Source organism: Perca fluviatilis, chromosome 2 (assembly GCF_010015445.1).
Source record: "Perca fluviatilis chromosome 2, GENO_Pfluv_1.0, whole genome shotgun sequence".
NCBI classification, from domain to species: Eukaryota; Metazoa; Chordata; class Actinopteri; order Perciformes; family Percidae; genus Perca; species Perca fluviatilis.
The window spans coordinates 45,726,652-45,751,486 of NC_053113.1; the positions used below are offsets into that span (position 1 = coordinate 45,726,652).

Genomic DNA, 24,835 nt, shown 5'->3' on the forward strand with positions numbered 1-24,835 from the left:
CATTCATTTAATCGTTTTGGCCTCTCTGCACAATATATCGTTTTATTTATCGTCATCCCAATATCAACTGGCACAATAAACCCATCCCGAAAGGCTGCGACATATATATATATATATTTATATGTAACATATTTGACCGGTAAACCGAAACCGTACAAGTTACATGACCAGCACCAATTCTTTCTAGCGGAACCTCTGTTCATAATCCATCCTATGTTAACGTTAATCTGATAAGGACCTGTAGCGGCTGTGTGAATCATTACTCTTGTCAGTCATAATTCACAAGAAGCAACATATTGTTATACTCCCCAAAAACTTGGAAAAAGCATGTGACTTTGACACAGACTGTCGTTTGTGGTCTGTCTCCGACCAGAAGTCAAAGGTGGTTTCTTAGATGACTGATGCAACTTTGGAAAATACCTTTTTTTAAGTGTAAAAGCCTTATAGCCTACATGTTATACATTTAGAAACATACAAACGCAAACGCTTAGAAACAAAAGATCTACCGACTATACATAAACCGAAAAGGTCCCTCCAAAAGGGGTACAAAAATAAATACAAGCATTAAAGACAAGATATGCAGAAGTGATTAACACATCTCAGAGTTGGCAAAAAGACTGGTCCCCAGCAGATGGATGTAGATGCTAATTCAGCCCAAAATCAACCTGCCAGCCGCCTCTTCACTCCGCCAGTGGACTTGATAAAGTAGCCTGCCCTACTGGATACACAGTTATTCCTCAGTGACATGTTTTCTCAAGATGAACGGCGTTCTACACTGCTCTGGTCACCTTACACAGGGTTTCTGCAGGTTTTAACAAGTCAAATCTAAGACTTTTTAGGACCTTTTTTTAAAGAAAATTTTTTGGGCATTTTAGGCCTTTGTTTTATAGGACAGCTGAAGACATGAAAGGGGAGAGAGAGGGGGAATGACATGCAGCAAAGGGCCACAGGTCAGAGTCGAACCCGCGGCTGCTGCGTCGTGGAGTAAACCTCTATGTGAAATTTAAGATCTATATCACAACATAAAAGTACAACGAAATGCAGAGTCACAAAAGTACTTAGTTAATAAACATATTCAATTTGAATAAAAGCACCACAAATAAGCATCTGTAAATATACAGCAAGTTATATTTGGAACGAAAGAAAGAACTACAACACCACAGAATAAAAAGAAAAATTTCAGTGAGCATTAGAGGTAGCGTTACATGGACGTAGGGGAAATTAAGACCTGTTTAAAGTAATTTAAGACCTAGAAACCAACCCTTTATAAGGCCTAAAATTTTGATTTTAAGATTTTTTTTTACTTTTTAAGACCACGCGGAAACCCTGTTACATGACAAGCTAAACAGTGATATTACTCCACCCAATATGATTTATTGCTACACTACTGCCCCCACTAACGAAATGAGAGTTGGCAGGGGAAAAAAATCATCCTGTTGAGCAGGGCTCTTCAACGTTTTTTAGGCCAGGGACCCCGAAGCTGAAAGAAAGACCGAGTTGGGACCCCCTACTACATACTGTATATTGTATACAACTGAGTTGCATATTAAACTGGGTTGAAAGGATGGAAATAAATGGTCAATATTTATGCATCATGGATTAATCATACATCTGGAAGGCACAGTGAATCTTTAAGCTTAACTGTACGGCTAGTCGGCTACCATAGTTACCTATAGTAAGATTATCTTCAATATGTAAATATATTTTTTTTCACAAATAGGCCAATTTAGCTTTGTTATTAACGTGTTGGAATCATATTTTCAGACATTTAAATTTTAAAAAAGGATATAAAAAATAAGAAAAAACACGAGCACTTAAAAAAAAATTAAAATAAAAATCCTCTGCGCTGCGAAGCGGTTTTCTATTATCTATCATTTCACTGTGTGGGGAATTGGCAAATTGTCACACCTGCAGCTGCAGGTGCCCCTGCATGCACAGAAGCTGTGTGAGAAGGGGAAAGGGGAGGGGGGGGCTGAAACAGACTCTGTTGAGAACTAAAAGTAGGCTAGATAGTAGAAGTTCACGAAAGCAATCCAACTTGGTAAAAAACTTAGCTGCTCTGCCAAATGTCTTCAAAGGAATGAAACGTTGATAATAAAGAACAGTGATTTAATAGTGATAAAGGGATGGTGCCCTCCCAGGCCGGTGGGCAGTTGTATCCACGCTAATGGCTCCTATAGTGGTCTTTGCTCCAGTCTGGCACCGGACACCCTGCGATGCCATCCATTTCTCTCGGCCCCCTTTCAAGCATCAATAATAAAGTTATTTGGCCAAACGATAATAATGCAGCAACAAAGTAATCTGTATTTTCTGTCTTTAAAAAACTGCTAATCGATTAAAGGTTAAGGCCGGTAGTCTGTACTTTTTAATCAGTAAATCCCATTAAAGACCCAAACCACAGCCTGATAAATCTTCCTCCTCCAAAAATACATTAATTAGCAGCATGTTGTTAGGAAGTGATTAGTTAGTAGTACACAGGTCATACTGTACATACTACAGGTAGCTACAGTGCATGTAAATACGTAAGTCAAGGTGCATTCATTTACTACAAATTGTTTTAAGACTGACTTGAAAATTTAAAAATGCATTCTTTAACCCCCAGGCCACCAACACACATCCTATACGCATGTTAAAGATTGACGTTTTCAGTAGAAATAAACGGGCTTAGGAATGTTGGAAAGTATTAAGAGACAGCTTTGGTATTTTCATGTCATTTGTTATCATTTCTTGGGGGGGGGGGTGGGGGGGGAAGGGGCTCGAAGGGGGTCTCGCCCAGGGTGTAATTCAATGTAGAACCGCCACTGGGAGGGGAGGGACCATGTCGGTTTCTGACAAGTCAGTCTGCAGCCACTTTGGTGATTTTATCAACAGGAGCAAACTTATTCTATTATATTATATTTACACAGACAAATACTGAGTAACATTACTCAATCATATCATATATTATTCTGGTGTACACTTTTTACATACACTTGTTGAATCTGCTATTATCAGCGCCACTGTCACTTTACTATGTCATTTTGTCTCCCAATGCTCTTATGTAGTTTCTATTTGATTCTATTCTCAGTTTAGTTAAATACTGTAGCTCTCATTTATTTCTGTTGATTTCTATACCAGTCTGTATTATTAAGCTGATGCAGCTAATGTAATAGGCTAAAGCACTACACTCTTATTGAGCCTTTTCTTTCCACCTGTTTTCCACTTTATACAAAAATGATTACCAGAAGATGAAAACTGCATGTTTGGTGAGTCAATGATTAATAAGTTGTCCAGAACCAGTTAAGACATGGCTTCACAGCATTATACCTGGTTTGGTATTACAACTGGATGGACAAGCTTTTTTTTTTTATGCGCTGACAGGAATTGACTCTCTGGGAAACCCAAGGGCGGTGGTGTGAACAAAGGTTGGTGCACGGACATTTATGACGTTTCTAGCCACTGTTCTGCAGCAGTGGAATACTTCAGGTTAAAGTGCCGTCCCCACTACCTGCAGAGGGAGTTTATGTGTCATTGTGACAGTGTATACCACGTAACGCTAATGATGCTATCAATCAGCTACAGAACAAGCATCTTGTGGGCTTCTTCATCACTGCAGGTGATTTTAACCATGCCAAGCTCAAGACCATCCTACCTAGGACTGAACTCTTTAAAGTGGCTATACTGTATGTAACTTTCAGTTTGTGTTGATTCTTGCGGCCGCTTTGGACAAAAGCGGTAGTGTTTTTGCCACACCTGTCCTATAGGTGTTTCTTTAAAGGGGTGATAGAATGCAAAACCGATTTTACCTTGTCATAGTTGAATAACGATAGTTCGGTGGGTAAATAAGACATACATAGAAGCTCCAAATCCCATTGACACCCCTTTACTCTGAAAATCTCATATTTTGAAACTGCTGCTGAAAACGATCGAATCTCAACAAAGCTGGAAGTTGATGTCAACCTCCCAAGACCTGTACCTTTGTCACGCCCATGGGTGTATTAAGAAAACGGTCACACCCCAACATTTACATAGGCTACACAACTGACCTGAGATCAGGTAGTCTTCTGAATCTAGGTCACGCAGATCTCTGCTATTCCATTACAAAATTCACTTCTGAAACCTTTTTATGCGAGAAATCAACTATGTAAAGCTCAAATATGGACCGCTTTACGAAAATGGATGGCTAATTGCAAATTTTGTCCGACTGTGTCGGAGTTCAGCGGCCCGTGCTGCCTGGGTTGCTGCCTCGCCACCTGGCCTGCTTTCCTTCACAGACCCCGGCCTGCTGTGAGCTCGATTGAGCTCCGTTACGGCTGGCAGCCCACAGCACTCCATACCCGCGCAAAGTCACCGTTTTTTGGGCTAATGAACTACCAAACGGCGCTGCTCTTGACAGAGCTCCAGGGCCTGCAACTCCTCTCTTCCTGCTAAACGTCCGGTGTATGTGAGTGAGAGCGCGGTCAGCGAGCTTGTTACGCCAGCAATCTCTTACCACAGGTTTCAGTTAATCTTTTAATGAGTGTAATTATAATGTGTTGAGTTATTTAAACAAACGATTGGGGAAATAAACGCTTGTCCGCGAGTCTCATTGATAGAGTCTGCGGCTGGATGGAGCTAGCTCTATCAATGAGAGCTATCTAAACTCCTCTTAGAATTCCTCTGAAATTCACAAATATTCATTAACTTGAAATCGGACACCGTTGTTAGCTTTATAACACATTTAGGTAGATGTTGTATAAGTGGCGTGACGAAATTCAAACTGTAAATATACTCGAATTACGCCAAAAATGAAGCTAACTATCCGTGATTTGTAGCTACACATAGCTAGGATTGAAGGGACAGTCGCAGTTAACGAAACCCCTAATCTTCACAAATATTCATTAACTTGAAATCGGACACCGTTGTTAGCTTTATAAGACCTTTAGGTAGATGTTGTATAAGTGGCGTGACGAAATTCAAACTGTAAATATACTTGAATTACGCCGAAAATGAAGCTAACTATCCGTGATTTGTAACTACACACAGCTAGGATTGAAGGGACAGTCGCAGCTAACAAAACCCCTAATCTTCACAAATATTCATTAACTAAGATATTAAATAAGACATTTAGGTAGATGTTGTATAAGTGGCGTGACGAAATTCAAACTGTATATATAGCTACTCTAGTTATGCCGGCAGCTGGCAGCCAGCCAAGAGTAACTGGAACCTGTGGTAAGAGAATGCTGGTGTAACAAGCTCGCTGACCGCGCTCGCACTCTCACACACGGGCCATTTAGCTAGCAGTAAGAGGGGAGTTGCAGGCCCTGGAGCTCTGTCAGGGCAGCGGTGTTTGGTAGTTCATTAGCCCAAAAAACGGTGACTTTGCGCGGAGTGCTGTGGGCTTCCAGCCGTGACGGAGCTCTATCTACCTCCCAGCAGGCCGGGGTCTGTGAAGGAAGGCAGGCCTGTCGGCGAGGCAGCTACACAGGCCGCTGAACTCCAACACACAGTCTTACCAAATTTGCAATTAACCATCAATTTTTGTAAAACGGCCCATATTTGAGCTTTATATAGTTGATTTCTTGCTTAAAAAAGTCTCAGAAGTGAATTTAATAACGAAATAGCCCGACAAACAGTGTATAACTTTGCAGTGTCTGAAATATGAGACCTGCTGTCGAGTCTCCCGTGTGTTTCTATGTAGTTTGCTCAAACCAATCAGCGCGCAGCTCATTCTAAATATTCATGAGCATACCATATTTGGAAGAAAAGCTCTTGTTCCAAATAGAGCCATATTCACAGGGTAGTTAAGGGCCTAATAAAATAGCATTCGGGAAATTTTCAGCCCAACCAACGTTACATACCCTATTAGGAGACCTTAAGGAACAGTGTAAAATACCCTATATAATCATTCTATCACCCCTTTAAAGTGCTCATATAATGCTTTTTGGCTTTTCCCCTTTCCTTTATTGTGTTATATATATTTTTTGTGCATGTTATAGGTTTACAAAGTGAAAAAGCCCAAAGTCCACCCCAAAGGAACTTACCATCTCCAACAGAAAACACTGTTCACAAACTGCTCCAAACAGCTCTATTGTAGTCCAGCCTTTACTTCAGAGACAAACGTGGTCACTTTGGAACACACGTTATAATGCTCGCCTAGCTGCTAGCGTGGCACGCCCTCATACTCTGATTCTGACTGGCTAGTAGTCCTTACCTAGGTACTGCGCATGTGCGACTCCCAACAAAGATGGAACAGACGCTTTACAGGGGGACAAAGGAAAAGAAAAGAGTAAACCAACACAAACACGGACCAAAAGGAATAACACGTCGGCGCTAAATGGAACGGGGACGTAATTTAATGTCGGCTACTGACATACAACCACATCGCGCAATCTAAAGTTATTTTATGAATAAGATAGACATATACCTGAGGGCCAATTCGGGGACGTTTTTGAATCATTTACAATCCCGTAATTGTCTGTTGAAAGCCCGACCGACAGTGACCGAGTTTTGTTGGTGGTGATCATACATTAAAAGGTTACATTTGTAAATAACTACTTGAATCTGGATAGTTCACAGACCACACTGTTGACAGTTTTTAATGGGAACATTTCTTTGGTACAATGTTTTAGTATGTTTAGAAAAGTATCTGTCATGAGGCCCCCCAGGAGCGGTATTAATAATTAACAGTTTTAAGTACCATCCATGGTGGTGCTGGAGCTCGTCTCAAAGGGCATACATCACAGAGCCCCACTTTTAAGAAGCTCCACCCATTTACCATTACAGCCCTGTAATATTGTCGGATTCTCGATGGACAACTAATGCCGACCTTACACCAAACGACTTTTCAAGCGATTCCACTGTCACAGACAAATTCCCAATATCTAAATGAAATATGAGGGTCTTGCTAGAGTTGGGGTGCTCCCGTCTCCATCGTTTGGTGCAAAGTGTTCATAAAACTCAGTCCCAGTGAGTCTTTTTCAGACAAAATCTAACATGTTTGATATTATCCTAAGTTTATGTCTTGGTAGTGAAGTTAAATCATGTGAACATTGTCAACAACCACTGGGTGCTCTCCCTCCAGCACCAAACAGGAAGCAGCAAACGGCTAGAGCCAGTGTTGTTTATGGTTGCTAAAGAGAGACAGTTGCCGATTGTCAACCCTTCTGAAGCGAGACATCCAACGGGAGTTTTACCGGCGGATAAACGCAGACCTCCGGGTACTGGAGACATTCATCTGCATGTACAGCAGAACAGAACATCTGCAAACTTTCCCTCAAGTTACCAGCTAATGCTAGCGGTAGCTAGCTAGCTTGGTTAAATTTTTCTAAACAAATCCAGTTGTAGTCTTGCAATGTGTGAACCTGCAAGATCCTTGAAGGTCTTTACATATTGTGACAGTCTTTAACGTTAGATGTGAGATGATTGTCTTTAGATGTGAGATGGTGTCAGACTTAAGTCTGTTCAAAGTCTGCTAGTGTATGGTAGGCATAAGAAGAAGAAAAAAAGATCAAAATCGATGCAGCACAACCTGACATATTGTCTTTTTTTCATGCATCCTTCTTCCTTGTCAAAACCTGGCTACTATATTACCCACAGTGCAACTGGACTGCTGACAGCTCAGTAGAAGATTGGGCTCTGTTGTGCTTGTAGCAGCTAATGTAGCGTCGCAGCAGAGAAGAGCAGCGGGCTACAACCACACACTCTTCACTTTCAAACTTGTAGTCTTCAGCCCCAAACGACGCTGACTCAAGTGACATCACTTAAGGACATTTATCAGACTTCACACTGCTCCCTCTGAAGACACTCAAGGCTTTATACTACTTTATTTACATATGCTGTAGTACTCCCCAACACCTGGAAATGGTGAAGTTCCACTTTAATGCTCCACACAGCTCTCCCACAGTTCATCCTAAAACAGTCACAAGTCTTGAAAGTAAGCTTGCAGAAATGATCAAAATCATCAAATCATCTCTGGTGCAGAATGTAGCAAGTGATATTTCTGTGAGAATGATACTTTAGGGCAGGGGTGTCAAACTTAATTTCACTACGGGCCACATTGGAAATGAGAATCACATCAAGGGCCAGACATGTAGAGTTTATTCACATTCATTTATTTAACCGAAAAAGTCAAATATCTTTGACCTTATGATTGCATGTCTGATATAGTCTTCTCACTTACAGTTGACAGTCGACATAAAGCCTTAAAAAAGTCAGCAAAGAAGTTTGGTAGCCATCATAGAAAGAAGAAAAAAAAAAAAAAAACGCTGGAAAAAGTGGCAAAAACATCACAGAAAACGCCAAAATGAGTGAGCTGAATTTTTTTGTGAACCTAAATTGATATGCGCGCCGGATCAAAATCTACAAGGGGCCGGATTTGGCCCGCGGGCCTTGAGTTTGACACATGTGCTTTAGGGCAATATAGGGTCAGCAGCAAGAGCTCTTTCTGTCAAGTCAGAATACATAAGTGATCCTCTGCAGTGAAACTGTTACTTGACTGACAGCCTTCTATTCGTATACAGTAAATGTGAAGATGGTTTCCGGTTTCCTGCCCTTCCATAAATAACAAAAAGGTAAAAAATGAAGGTTGGAGAAACAGACTTCGCACTTTGCAAAGCTGACGCATACCGATACCTGGGCAGTGCCTGGGCATGCCTCGGCTGCCTGTGTTTACAGGTGACGAAAGCACGAAAGAATAAATGACAGAATAACACTGAGTAGGAAAGAAAAACTTTCCTTTAACCCCATGAAGCTAAATCACAAAGAAAGCAGCCAAACTCCTCCATCAATATATCTTCCTCTGACACTAATTACTGGTTTCTCAAGCACATCCATAAACACATAGAAACAAACTTCTGAGTAAAGCACTCAGACTGAATCAGATTCCACACTAACAGGCACATGGGTTTGGATATATGCCTCTACCTAACAAGCAAATAAAAACAGCTGAACAAACAGCACACGCACACCCCGCACACACACACACACACACACACACACACACACACACACACACACACACACACACACACACACACACACACACACACACAAACACACTCTAACTACCTGAAACACTCTCTCTCCAATGGAACTTCTGTCGAATAAGGAAATGAAGGAAACACCTTCCCTAAGCCTTTTAACACAGGTTACACATGCTGAAAGCTGGCAGACAGACACACCAGAGATCATTACTGTACATTACCATGTCGTTGACAGTATCTGCTTAACATTAGAGCCCCTGCTCTCATAATCCAGGCACTGTGTACTAGAATATATCCGGGAGTGTAGCAGGCTGCTGGGAAACACACTGACAGAGAGCCAACAAATCTTCCCGGTGCTGTTATCACACTCCCTGTTTTTCTCCTCCCTCCTTCTTACACTTCCCTCCCCTTCTCTCTCTCTCTCTCTCTCTCTCTCTCTCTCAGCCAGTCTGTCTTTCTGACATGCCAATGTCGTGCATCAGCGAACCAGCAGCGACTGGTTGTGGGACACCTAAAACAGGGAAAACCATTATGGTTTCATTTTCATTTAGTTTGAATTCCTTTTCCAGTCTGACTGCTGGGTGTGCAGTTTGTTTTATGAGCTGGCCTCTAATTAAATATGGTAGCTGATAGTGAGATAGTGATTTTGGAATGCACAACAACCATACAACTAAAACAATTTCTTGTTTCTCGTTGTCGCTGTGATAAGCTTCGAAACAGTTGCTGTAGTTACCCTGTTAACATTTCCGGAATGTTGTTCAGTGCACATGTCTAATCAGTGCTGCACCCCACCCTACTTCGTAAGAAAATCCTCCACTTCCTTTCCCTCATCCCCACTGTACCATTCCCCTGCACTGTCCAAAGCCAGGCCATATAAGAATAAGGTGGTAATGAGAGGGCAAAGAGATAGAGGACAGAGAGGGAGGGAGGGGGTGTAAAGTTGACAGGAAAAAGAATTTGCGCCAAAACGGCACGTGCAAAACAGCAGAAAATACACATGGTTTAAAAAACTCTGTGTTAGCTGTTGATTGCAATAGCATTTTTGAGTAACCAAACTGTGAATATAAGTTCTACAGTACAGGGTCATTCTGATAAGCTTACAGGCAAAGCTGAACCCAACCTAAAGCGTCTAAGTGACTGATGGGAACAACAATCTTTGAAATTGTTCCAGTATGAAAAGGTACAATATGTAGCATTTCTGCATTAAAATGTCTAAAAACGACTATACCTATGTTATATATTTTGTTGAGTTGTGTACTTACACTATCCCAAATGTTTCCAACAACGTTCAAACCCAGAGAAATCGGTTATTTTATTTTAATGACAAGGGACGTTTCAGTGGCGTCATAAAACCTTTGACCCCTCTAGTTACTCTAACTTCCATCAAAACACGGGCAGCCAGATGATACGTTCGAGAGTAATCATAAATCATACAATGTCACAGAAAGAATAACACTCAGTACCCGGGATACAGCTTGCTTTCTGCCACACAGCATCATTTTGTCATTGATTACATGCCACTAACAACACAGTAATACAGCAGAGATCTTATTTATTGATATATTTCAATATCGAATTGATCCAGCTTATAGTGCTACATTGACAAGTAACGTTAGCGTTATAGCTCATGCTAATGCTCGGTGGGGAACGTTAACGTTATAAAAGGTTACAACATCGTTCAACACGTTCATGAAGTTATTTTAAGTATAATTGTTTTGCTCAAGGTAAAGTTAAGGTTAAACAGCACTGGGCTAACCCACGATTACGTTCGCCAGCATAACGTCCACAAACTCCAGGGAAGTTCAGTGCATGGGATTGGTGTTTTGAAACTTTCTTGTGGCAGAGATAGAGGCAGTGATGTTTCCTGTTTCCTGTACGGGACTCTCACACTGCCTCAAAACACAAGTCTGACAAGTCTGATCGTCGCTTACATGACTGGCCACTGTACAAGTCGGTATAAGTTTTTCGCTCCAGGTTGTTGTTTTTTTTGTTGTCTCCCCCTGCCACCACCACTGCCGCAGCCTAAACGCACTACCCCCATTCAAAATGAATGGGCAGACCTGCGTTTTCGCCGCACCGTCTGATGGCCAGGCAATGTGAATGCAAGCTGACCCCTACACGTCGCTGATTTGATTCAGCGTCGTGAACCCCCCCGAAGTGAATGAGATTTGTCAATGGGATCACTGCACATTTGAACATGATTCAACGCCTCAGCCTCAGGTTGTCAGGCATGCAGCATGCAGACTTTTTCCTGCTGCATAATCGTTAACAGAGCAAATCAGGATAACACAGCAGGCTATAAACGTTTACCAAGCAAGTCTTGTCTCGACATGAACAACGATGCCTCGTTTCTGTTCGCTGCTCCGATGCGCTCAGCTCCAGCTGTTAGACTTTTAAACTCATCTATTTTTTGAAGCAGACGCTGTTACAACCTGAATGACTTTTCAGCTGATAGCAGCAGAGGAGACGCTCCGTGGTGCGCTAGGATTTTATAACTGCAGTGTGACCAGGACGAACATTTTTAATGATGAACAAAGGCAATAAAACGCTAGTCTTACATGGGACTTGACATGTAGCTGTTATAGGAATAGTTGCTCACGTTTTCCCCCCAGTGTGTTCCAAGCCTAGGGGCCCATCGGGCCTAAATGGGCCCCACCAGGCCTATGCCACTGGGATGTATTTTTAGGCAGTTTTTGAAACTACAGTCATATTGTGCGGGTTGGTTAGACCTAGTCATATTTTTTCAAATGCCCAGTTAGCTTTTAGCACTGACTTAATGTAGGGCCCTATGGAATCTGTCTTATAGCTTTTTTAAATTCTCAATTTCGCGATTCTGTTCCATTATTCTGTTACGACAGAAAGCATTAAATCAGTCTGTGACTGGTCTGAGCCAGGCTCTCATCAAAAAAGATACTTGCCACCAGACCTAACAACTTTTCTCGGGGAAACACTGTTGCGGATTATTTTTTGGTTGATCAAATAATTGTTTCAGCTCTACTAAGACTGTGAGCACAGCCTTGTATCTAAATTAATGCATGGCATGTATTTAAATGAAGGGTAGAACACACTGTGCAGTACCTGAGAGGAGTCTTATCACATGCTATTATGCAGAACAGCCTCCAGCTCTCTTTATCTCTGCCTCTTCATGCATTTTACTCAACTGTCACAGCCATGTTAATATTGTGGGAACTGCTCCCCTCTTCCGCAGTAATACATGACAGAAACCAGGGACATCTGCATACTGATGAAGTATATGAAAAAAACATACAAACAACAAATTGACAAATTGTTTTGATAGTTAAGTATTCATATTGTACAGGAAATATAGTAAATAGAAACTGCAGGGTTCGTACACCTTTTCCAAGGTAAAATTCAAGCACTTTTCAAGCACTTTCAAAGTCCATTTTAAAGCTTTTTCCAGCACCTTACACCACCGTAAATTACATAACAATACATAGCCAAAATTATTATTGTTTAGTGTTTTTGTCACATTAAAATACATAATGCTATAAACAGCCAACATTGTGTTTCGTAATAGCAGAAGGATCAGATATTAAAGCAAAACACACGTTTTATTTTTCAAAATGTATCACTACAGTTACAATTTCAAGCATTTTCAAGCATTTTATCCAAAATTCAAGCACTTTTCAAAACTTGAAAACACAACATCTAAATTCAAGCATTTTCAAGGCTTTCAAGCACCCGTACGAACCCTGTTGATGTTACAAACAACTGTGACTGAAACTGATGAAGAAGACTAAATTCCCCACTCATGGCTAGGCTTGAAAACATTTTCAAACCAGTTTGATATTGACAAACTATTTTGATAATCAAATAATTGTTTAGTCATTTTTGAAGCAAAAAAAGGCAAACATTTGCTGGTTCCACCTTCTCAAATGTGAGAATGTGCTGCTTTGGAAGGTCACCAGTTAGATAGAGGATGGATCAGGTTGGGGAAAGTGAAAGAGCAGCCCTAGCCCCTCATTTACTACCACCATTCATTCATGTCTGTCACAGATTTCTGCCTGTAAGGAAGTTTTCCTCACCACTCGAGGTTTCTCCCTAAAAGGGAATTTTGGATATCGTAATATCGTGATATGACATAAGTGTTGTCTTTTCCTGGTTTTACAGGCTGCATTACAGTAAAGTGGTGTCACTTTCTGAACTTACCAGACTGTTCTAGCTGTTCTATTATTTGCCTCCACCCATTTAGTCATTGTATCCGCATTACTGATGATTATTTATGACGAAACTCATTGTGTTAATATTTTGTGAAAGCAGCAATAGTCAACACTACAATATCGCCGCACTATAGACATCCATGTATTTGGTAAAAAATACCATTACATTTAGATTTTTTTGTCTCTATCGCCCAGCTCTAAGCTGTACTGTGTGTTAACAAGGCATTCCTGAAACTGCTTTCAGTGAAACTTCGCTGGAAGAGTTAAAAGAAGCATTGAAATTTTGCATGAATAAGCTGAAAAATCTAATGAGATCAGACCAGGGGTTGATGTATAGACTGTGTAAGTGAAGCCAAAACATCTGGATGGCCCCCTGGTGGATGGTCATATACTCTGCCCCTCCATGTTAGCAGATGGGACATAACCTAAAAAAATCTAAATAATTTTTTTCCGAAAGATGGATGTTTGTTCAAGTGTTCATTTGTTTATTTGATTCTATGAAAACGGAGCAAAACGCCATGATTGAGAGCTGTGATTGACTCACGAGTGGTCAGGAAGGTGTATGGGCGGGACTTTGATACTGCAGCTCCACTGCCAAATCACTACTGCGCATACTCTGGCTCCAAAATTAAAAGATGGCGGTGCCCGTATCTGGATATTTTGGCTTCACTTTTGTACAGTCTACGGATTAGAACATTACATTTAGCTCTTTCTTGTGTAGAAGGGACATTTTTGGTCTTATGGTGGTGCTAGAGGAAAGCTAAAAAAAAAATCTCTGGGAGGCCATAAATATTAGGTCTCACTACGAGCTAGGGCTGGGCAGTATATCGATTTTATATCGACATCGTGATACGAGACTAGATATTGTCTTAGATTTTGGATATCGTAATATCGTGATATGACATCACATATGTCTTTTCCTGGTTTTAAAGGCTGCATTACAGTAAAGTGATGTCATTTTCTGAACTTACCTGACTGTTCTAGCTGTTCTGTTATTTGCCTTTTCCCCACTTAGACATTATAGCCACATTACTGATGATTATTTATCTAAAATCTAAGTGATATTTTGTTAAAGCCCTAATTGTCAACTCTAGAATATCGCAGCAATATCGATATCAAGGTATATGGTCAAGAATATCATGATATCTGATTTTCTCCCTATCGCCTAGCCCTATCACAAGCAGTGTAACACAACATGTCCACAAGGGCGTAAGTTTGGGTTCAACATTGGGGGGTTGAGATATCCACTTTTGAGCAAAATTGAAATTTTGAGCGTCAAACACTTCATTTTCTGCATTCTGGTGAATTTTTCTGCAACAATTTATGGTGCAAATGTCTTTATTTATGTAAAGGCCATTATAATAGGTTTTTGGGGTGGGTTGCACTGGCAAGTTTTAATTATTTCATTACCCATTCCCCTGTAAATTACAGTTATAAACTGATACTCAGTTGCACACATTTATAGATGCTGACGAATTAAGCCTACGCAGACATGGTCAACAGAAACGGACAGCGACCGCTGTCACCTATTATAAACTTATTTTGCTCAGTGACCAAACATTCCTGCAGAGTGACTCACAGTGTGAAGTGAGCCACGGTTCACACAATGACTACTGTTGCTGGTCAGGACAGCGAGGGCTACCGGGGACCAGGACACATTGTCCTGGCTCTGACCTGGACCAGGGAAACTGAGACCACTGACACATCAACTATACTGTTTACAATACCTCTGAATCAGTGGTGGAATGTAACTAAGTACTAGGGCTGTGCTCGATTAAAGAAATTCTTAGTCGAGTAACATTCATTCAATTGTATCGACTAATCGATTAGTTGATTTAATCGACAGATCTGTAAATCTGAGTTTCTCGGCAAAGAGTCATGCAAAAGCACCACTTTCATTCTTGTGTTTACCAGAGATGTGCTCGTACGTTTCTTGGAAATAAGTCATTCAGCATGAAAAAAGCATAAAACATGACTAATCGACTAAAGAAATCTAAGTTGACTAAGACCAAAACGACCGATTAGTCAACTAATCGACTAAGAGGGAGCAACCCTACTAAGTACATGTACTCAAGTACTGTCATAAAGTCCAAATGTTGAGGTACTTGTACTTGAGTCTTTTCTTTTCATGCCACTTTCTACTTCTACTCCGCTACATTTCAGAGAGAAATATTGTACTTTTTACTCCACTACATTTATATTTAGTTACTAGTTGCTTTACACATTAAGATTTTTGCACACAAAACACATGTAGTTTATAAAATCTGATGTTTTATTATAAATGAAACTAGCCAACAATATAAGGGCCTACAAGTCCAGCTGAGATGATTAGACCATTAAACACACAACTGCTTGGATCCTTTTCAATTTCTACAATGGGAGGATTTTTCTGCATTGAGTACTTTTACTTCACTAACATTTTCAGTGCAGGACTTTTACTTAACAGAGTATTTTTACACTGTGGTATTAGTACTTTTACTTAAGTAAAATATCTGAATACTTTTGCCACCACTGCTCTGAGTACACATAACCAGTATTGGGGACTAACTAGTTACATGTCACGGCGTTACATAATTTAATTACAAAATAAAGGTAACTGTAATCCGTTACAGTTACTGGGAAGAAAATATCCATGATTACATTTGGGGGTTACATCTGAATATTTTCTGTAAAAAGCTAGGCTATATGTTGAATAACATTCATTTTGTTGCTTTGCATGTTTTTCATGTCTTCCTTCAATTTCTTCTTTTGCCATTTCCAGCCACAGTTGTTTAGTAAAGTGTGATGTTATTCTGATGCTTTCGATTGGTTCTCCTGTCTGAAATTGCAGAAATATCCTCTCAAGCTGTCTGAGAGTTGCCACTATGGCTATGGATAAAAACATTGGAAAAATAAAAAAAAACATTTCATTTCAGAATGCTATCGATGTTTTAAATATCAGTGTCCCCACCTCAGGAAACATCTGCAGGTATATAAGTTAAGTTAATGCACAGTAATTGCTTGCAGTCATATTAAATAAAGTACAGAAGACATGCTTCCGTGTGACACACCTAGCTTCTAATGACTGATGTATTGAAAGTATTCAGTACCGTATTTAGCTTGGTGCATATCCAGTAAGTCTGACTTTGTGGTGGCTGTTCTACAGAATTAAATTATTATAATAATTCATGTGATGAAGAACTTTAAAAAGGATTTGACAGTAGTCAGTGTTGAGTACTGCTGTAAGGTTTTAAATTTTAAATTTAAAAAGTAATCAAAAAGTAATTAAATAAGTAATAAGTTACATTGCTTTAATATGGTAATTGAAATAGTAACAATACTATTATATTTTAAATAGGGTCACTTGTAATCACTAACCCTAACCCTTACTTGTAAACCCCTAACCCTAACCTATGACATTTCCGAAGTAACCTTCCCAACACTGCACATAACAATTAGTAGAAAGGTTGTGTTAGTGTTGGAATAGCTGTAATAGAGAGGGAACTGCTTTGGGTTGAGTGATGGAAAGTAACTATGTATATAATGTCTACACATTTGGGGTTGTCAGGAATCCTCCCTGATCCTCCACTATTCGGCCTGGTTTTCCATTTCACTGTCTTTTCATTTCAGACCCAGCCTCTTTCCCACCAGCTCCACTACCTGCTACCACCTGCTCCTAGCTTACCTACTTCCATTTCCCTGATTGCTTCAGTAGTCTATAGCAGCCCACTTTCATTACTCAGTTGCCAGACTGTCTTTAGCATTCTGCTAACTCTCCAGCATTCAAACCTGATCCCTGATCCTGCCTGTCTGAACCTCGGATTCCCTGCCTGACCCCTGTCGGTTAAGTTTGCCTTCTGGTCTTGTCTCTGCCAGTAATAATGGAGTAAATAAACCTTTAGGGTTATTTAAAAGTTGTGCTTCTGGGTTCTTGCCTGTTCTGTGCCAGTGAGTGTTGTATAGGAAATATGCATGATAACATCGGGGGTAACTTTGGAATATTTTCTGTAAAAAGCTAGGCTATATATATATAACATTCATTTTGTTGCTTTGCGTGTTTTTCATGCACACAATTTCTTCTTTTGCCATTTCCAGCCACAGCCGTTTAGTAAAGTGTGACGTTATTCTTTTTTCTTTTTTTTTCCCTTTTACTATTTTTTTTTTCCTTTTAGGTCTTTATTAGATAGGACAGCTAAGACACGAAAAGGGAGAGATAGGGGGAATGACATGCAGCAAAGGGCCACATGTCGGAACCCAACCCGCGAACACTGCATCGAGGACTGGGCCTCTGTATAATGTGTATATGTGTGCCACCCAGGCTTGGTTTGATGCTATTATGATGCTTTTGATTGGTTCTCCTGTCTGAAATTGCAGCGCCAGCCGTCTGACAGTTAAATCTCCTCTCAAGCTGTCTGAGAATTGCCACTATGGCTACGGATAAAAACGTGTTCCAGTGCGTGAAATATAAAAAAAAAAAAACATTTAATTCAAAAATCTGAGAAGGGTTGGAACATCTGAGCCAGTGAGCGTTCATGTTCAGTTTTGAGTGTAGGTCAGAAGCGTTTTGGCAGCGCTCAGAGACACATTAATCAATCAATAATAATGATCCAATAATATAATATAGTATAGCACAGTAAAAAGAACTGCATTAGTAATTTCAATTTTGATATTTTAATGTTTAGGACATGTCCAGATGTTTCACAAACTGAGGCACTGTAACAGCCTGCATGCAACTCAGAAGCCTATAATACATAAAGCATGTGTCATCCATGCAAAACAACACATATATCACACTGAACTAGTGGTGAAACAGAACAATGCCACTATGGCGGACACATGCAATTACGACATAGAAGCCAAGTACACAGATGATGACTGAGGTTTGCATGGTGACAATGGAAGAGAACCACTGGTTTTAAATGATCCACCTCTTTATATGGGAACTACCTTACTAGTCTATGGTGTATTTACCAGAGGACCACACAAAAACAAGGCACTTTTCTCAGAGCAACAATAAACTCCCCTCCTTGGGACTTAGTTTTTAACCCCCCTAATGCCTACCATACACTAGACAACTCTAAAAAGACTAAAGTCGGACACTATCTCACATCTAAAGACAATCTGGCATAATGCCACTGAGTCACAGACTAGAAGATTTTACTACCAAGACTTCAAAGTTAGGATAATATCAAACTAGTTTTGTGACCACCTTGCACCAAACGACTGAAACGACAGGAGTGCCCCAACTCTAGCAGGACTCTCATGATTTCATTCCCATATTGGAAATTTGTCTGCGACAGTGGAATTGCTTGAAAGTTCGTTTTGTGTAAGGTCTGTCGGCACTAGGGTAAAATAAGTATCCATCCAAAGAAAAGTGCAACCGTAAAAAAGTTCAATTCAGCGTTGACTGATAGTCTTACCTCAGCGTCCTACATGTGATTCTGTGAGGTTGGTGAGTGCCTAGCTGCTCCCCTCAGCCTGAGCGTCTCTGTGCTGCTGTGCGTCTAAGCCCACCTGTCATTTCCTCCTCAACACAGTGTCAGGAAAAAAACTGAGTCAGCCTGAGGCACGACTCTTCCCCTGCCTCCAGTGTTTGTCTTCACTATTGTTTACAAGGCGCTTTCAAGTCTGCCTAGCTGTGTGTGTGTGTGTGCGTGCCTGTGTGTGTGTGTGCGTGTGTGTGTGTGTGTGTGTGTGTGTGTGTGTGTGTGTGTGTGTGTGTGTGTGTGTGTGTGTGTGTTTTGGTATGTGCAGAGGCTGGTTTGGGTGTGTATAAATAGCACACTGGGGAGGGAAAGAGGCTTGCAGAGCAGCTGACTCAACACATTCTAGTTTGGGTGAGTGCTCATCACAAAGAGCGGTATGGCTGCTGCTTTTCCAAACACTGCAGGACTCTGTCCAGCCAACACTACTGTCAACATAACAGTCTGGCCATCTAGGCCGTACAACTGTCAAAGAATGTAAGATTCAATGAAATACAAAAATAAATACATAAATTGCGTTAGGAAATCTTGGTCAGATTCAACTGCTACATGTCCAAGTTCCATACATTCTATCCTGGTTTGGATTAGGGACTGCTTTCATACTGGAAATGTAGCTAAATTCATTATAGTCAAAGATGTCAGAATGCATACTACAAGCTGGAAATAACTCAAACTCATTGTGGACAGGAGTGACTCCTCAAAATCCCTTAGGTTTGGGAAACCGAAACCTGGTTCCAAATTAGAACCGATTCCAAAATGCCAAGAACTGGGAAATGGTGTATTATTGAGAGTGACGAAACACTCAGGTTGCATCTAAAATCTCCTCCTTTGTACTACATACTAGAGTTTAGATTCTCTGCCCGAGCCCGAGCCTGAACTTGACCCGACCCGACCCACGAGCCAGTTCGGGCCGATATTTGTGTTTTTTTAATCATTACTTTATTAGCCTAACTGGGTGGGGAGAAAGCTATATGTATGCCATAATCACGCGCAGTGTCTCTTCCACTCGCACGCATCACACCAGGCCTGCTGTGCTGTGTTGTGTAGCTTAAGTGCAACATGGAGCTTGAAGATGTAAAGAAAAAAATAAAAACAGGAGAATTAACTTTGAGCAAGTTTGGAGGAAAGTCAGAGGTATGGAACCATTTTAAACAAGTCGTGGCCAGTGACAACATACTGTATGCGTTGGCTTTGTCGAGTGCATTAAGTGCGGCACGCTGCTCACCTATGACAGCAAAACAAACGGGGACGATGAACAGACACAGGAAGCAGGCTCGCCATGGCAGAAAAGATGATAGTCAGCCTTCAATGTCCTCTTTTGTTACTTCTCCAAGCATACCCCTTCTAGACAGATTTCTGCAGTTCAAACAACTCAGAATTGTAGTTGAGAACGTCAGTTATAACTTAATCACTTATTAAAAAAATGTCGGGTTTAAACGGGCTCGGTCTCATAATTACAGTTAATGTGTCGGGCCGGGCCGGGCTCGGACTTGGGTAGGGTCGGGCTTGATTTTTGTGGGCTAGGCTTTACTACATATTCAACATGTATACTATCGGTCAACATACTTTTGTGTAAATAAACAGTATTGTTTATCTTTTCGGACACACTTAGCTGTAATTTTCAACGTCACTTCCTAAGAGCCTCCTTGCCGTTGGAAACGCGTAACCATGGTAAACCCTGCAGACCTCCACTCTAACGGCATCGTCAGATAACGCTTAAATTACTGAAAGAGGTGAATAACTAGACCAGCAGTCGTTTAAATATGTATAGATGTAAATCAGATTGTTGTTGACATGACAGAGCTCCTCGGTTTCTGTCTGTTTGTCTGTTGTGAACGTTGTCGTTACTACCGCATTGCATTGTGGAATATTTATGCCGGCGTAGTGTCCAGTATTGCATACTGTAATATTTTACAGGAAATAGTATGCAATTTGCGTACTATTGGTTTTATACTAAGGTTTCGGACAAAATAAAAAAATCTCACATACTGTTTTAGCTACTAAATAGCATGTTAGTGTGGAATTTTGAACGCAGCCTGAGTCAGACCTTCCCTGAACCCCCACTAATCAGTCTCAGGAGATGCTCTACTCTACAAGATAAACTTGTTAGGCCCGCTGCCCCTAGGTAGCTTTTCTGTCTCTCCTCTCTCCCCCTCCCCCTGTCTGTCCTAATTGCAGGAGTGGAGTCTGGTGTGCGGGAGTCAGGGTTCCAGCTGCCTCTCATCATCTACCACAATCAACCTGTGCTTCATATACCCAGTCATTCCTTCGAACTGGAACCTGACTCCTGCTACCGCGCCACTCCTGCCCCCCGGAAACCTGGACTTGACACTTGAGTACTTTGAATAAAACCTGTTAAATTCACACTCCTGGCTCTGCGTCTGTCTGCATTTGGGTTCTGTTTATCGTTTAAACCTAACAAAACTGGTACGCAGCCATCTTCAACCTAACACAAAAACAAACATGGTTAGGCCAACACCCAAGGGTCCCATAAGTGTAACCATTGTTACCACTGCACAAATGTAATACAGACAGAGACGTTTATGGATTTTACATCCCAGAAGGACTTCACCATTAGTAATTTCATGAACTGTAAAACCTCCTTTGTGACGTACAGGCTAGAATGTCGCCAATGAAAGAACAAAAAGACGTTTGCAGAACAGTCTGGCAGGACGCAAATATGCCATTGGCACAGGGATTGTGAACTACCATACGGCTAGACACTATCTGGACACTTCTATGACAGTGGCCCATACACACTACAAGCCTTTTGCATTGACCACAACCCATCTTCCATTCAATAGGTAAAGACAAAGGAAACGTAATCAACAGGAAGACATTTGGGATTCTAAACACCCAGGGCTAAACGAGGACCTAGATTTCACTGCTTTTTTTTGTTTGTTTTTGTGCTCTGTAACCATTGCTATTGTTTGCATTCACTATGTTGCTCTTTAATTCAGCTTTGGTGAATATAGTGGGTGAAACAGCACCATCTACTGGTGATTTTAAATATGTACACCCTCTTTAGGCCACCTATCATGTCATATGTGAAAAATCCCCCATTTGTGGGATAGGGTTTGTTTTTAGGTCTAACAACCTTTGAGTTTTCTTTCCATTTCTGAACATGTATCCTTCTCCAAAGTCTTTTTGAATCCAGGAAGCACTTCTCCCTAAACCTTTGAAGATAAAAAATGTTTTTGGTCCAAACAAGCGCTGATCTATCCAGTTAAAGCGACTTGGATTTGTAAATATCTTGAGGACAGAAAAAAAAGGGTGGATGGATGGATTTCATTGTCCAAAAAGGGGACATTTGTTTCCAGAGTTTGCACCACATGTGCCTCCAGAACAAAAATACATTTACATACAACATAAATGCATTTGTACAGAAAACAGACCGCTATGACAGAGGGGATAAAACTGGGGTCATGGGCAATGGTGAGTGCCATACAAGTGATGTGTTGTTTGGGGGGGGTTGGCAGACCAATGGTTTTGGAAGCAGTTTGTGTAACAACTTGTTCTTTTTGGAGACAAACAGCATGGGGAGAAAACAGTGAGAGCAGTAGAGTATTATGGACTTTTGTAAAGCAGAAACAGAAGGTGATGGGCAACAGAGTGCCTTGAGTTTGTGAATGGCAGAGAGTCTTCGCTAGCAGTGGTGTGTGAGTCCAAACTGGGTTTATCGTCCAGTGTGAGTTCAAGGCATTTGAAACTGTCAACCTGCCAATCAACTGTCTCCCCATTGATGGAAATGAGGTTCAGGGAAATGCGGTGTATGTGTGTGTGTGTGTGTGTGTGTGTGTGTGTGTGTGTGTGTGTGTGTGTGTGCTGATAGCCAGTTCCTTTGTCTTATTAACATTCATTGATAAGTAGAGTTATTGTCATTAAGAAGTGCAAGTATGGCAGTGTGATCAGAGTACTTAAAGCGTTAGTGCGTAACGTTTTGATATTAATGAACGTCCGTTACATTCAAGCCATTGCCAAATGAGTTGCTACAAAGCTAATTAAGACCACACAACTCTCTCTGTAATTCTCAGTATGACTGTGTTCAGAAGATGTTGTGTCATCTGGGGATTTTCGCGCGCAGAAACTCAAGTGAAGATAATGACCTCTTCTGAAGAGTCCATCATATTTTTTTTTTATCCTCTGTGTCCTCCTTGGCTTCTAGCAACTGTGTGGAGGAGGGGTGGGGGTGCTGCGCGATCACCGAAGGCTTGTATTATGTGGATGCACTGACAGAATTGTTGTCATTACTTAGAATTCCTCATGGGAGAGACAGAAACCACACACTATAGCTTTAAGGTACTCAAAGGAGAGTACAGGAATCGTTCAGATCCCAGACAAAAATATCCCAGTCTGTGAACTTCAAGGAAAAAAAAGAATCACATGGTGCTCTTTTTAACTGACAGTATTAATGTACTTCTTTGGTAGGGACCTGTTCATGTGGATGGATAGATGGATAGATGGATAGATATGTATTGATCCCAAAATGGGAAATTATGGTGCTACAGCAGCAAAATATCAGACACACAGCACACATACAGAATATACACGAAACAATAAATAGGATAGAATACAATAACTAATATTAAAAATTGACGATAAAACAATTCAAAGTGGAGAATGTAAAAACTTATATACAAGTTGGGAATAAAAATGTACAACTACTTAAATAGTATTTATAAAGAACCTTTGTGTGTGCAACTTGCACTTAGTGCAGTATTGTGATGTATATGAGTCTTATCTAACACTTTTTGTGTTACAAATTATGGCTCAGGTCTAATAATCCTCGGTCTATTCGGATCAGTTCCCCTTTTTGGTGAAATACTCTGGGTAGAATTTCCACAGGTCTGTTTTTGAATGGTGTGAAGGCCTCTAATCATGACATCTGTGAGGGTGAGGGTAAAAGAAAGTGTGAGATTGACAGCCTGGTTGCTTTACCATCAGCAGTGATGCATGCATGTTTTTGTGGCGTGTGTGCGTGCGTGCGTGTGTTTGAGGGAGGGAGAGAGAGAGGAAGAGAAGGTGAAAGGTGGACAGTTCTCAGAATGCTGCTTTCTCACTTTTTAAGACCTGTGATTTGAAACAAGACATACTTAAATATGCTTTTTCTTAAATTAACAGTTACTTACTGCTGCAGACTACTCCGCTTTGGACCGAGGAACCTTTGCAAGAACACTATCAGAACCTTTGTGATATCTATAATCACCAAAAATACGTTTCAATGCAAAGTTGCAGTTACATTTCAATCAAATATATTCATATTCTAAATGCTTTGAAATATTATATATTAAATGTAAAACTAAACATATGCAAGAGGGCGTCGATGCCATGGTATATGTTCCACTAAAATGCAGACAGGCAAAAGAAATCTACACAACGCACTCATGCACACACACACACACACACACACACACACACACACACACACACACACACACACACACACACCTGTATGAATTGTGGTGTGAGGTCAGCTGTTAGGAGCCAGTCATCCAGTCTCGGGTATCCACACAGAGCTTCAGGTCTTTCCCTCTCTGGTACCCTGTGCTTCCACTGCAGCTGGGTCCACATGTAGTGGGTCAGCTTCACCTGTAGGGGAGGCCAGCACAACACAGACTGCTTCACACACTGAGGTGTCATGGAACCAGCAGTTCACCAGCAGAAACACCACTACAATGTCCTCCCAAGTAGGAGTATAGTTACTTGACAGAAATTAGACACACTTCAGTGTTGTTACATGCTAAATGTATCCCCTAACTGTTTGCGTTGCACATATAGCAGTCTGTTTAGAGCTGGGCCATGTGGAGAAAATATCAAAATATTTTTGACCAAATACATCAATGTCGATATCGCGGCGATATTGTAGGGTTGACTATTGATGCTTTCACAAAATATTAACACAAGAGAGTTTAGATAAATAATCATCAATAATGTGGATTAAATGACATCACTTTACTGTAATGTAGACTTTAAAACCAGGAAAATACAACACTTATGTCATCTCACAATATCCAGCATTTAAGACGATATCTAGTCTAATATACCGATATAATATCGATTTATTGCCCATCCTTAATTTTGTTCATTTAGTGCCTCTATATGTAGACCTAATTGCTCAGGTCTTTATTTCAAGCTCTGTGTGAGACACTAACTTAAGTTAGGACAAGTTAGCGGGACACATCATTTCAAAACAAACCTTGCCCTGTTGTTAGATCAACCATAAATGTCAAGTGTAGTGTACGTATGTAAA

The 24,835-nt window shown here is 40.8% G+C and overlaps 1 protein-coding gene across 4 annotated transcripts in view; it reads right to left on the minus strand.

Annotated features, from left to right (window-relative positions):
* The window catches only part of LOC120548432 (kinase suppressor of Ras 1-like), a 72,118-nt gene that overhangs the window by 31,450 nt on the left and 15,833 nt on the right, over nucleotides 1-24,835 (minus strand). For 2 of the 4 annotated variants that reach the window (XM_039784695.1, XM_039784702.1), the window contains exon 2: nucleotides 24,034-24,174. In XM_039784695.1, coding sequence (XP_039640629.1) covers nucleotides 24,034-24,174 — 141 coding nt within the window. Of the gene's footprint in view, nucleotides 1-9,163; nucleotides 9,288-18,522; nucleotides 18,756-24,033; nucleotides 24,175-24,835 lie in introns of those variants that run through there. The other 2 variants (XM_039784716.1, XM_039784707.1) reach the window with 2 other exon arrangements.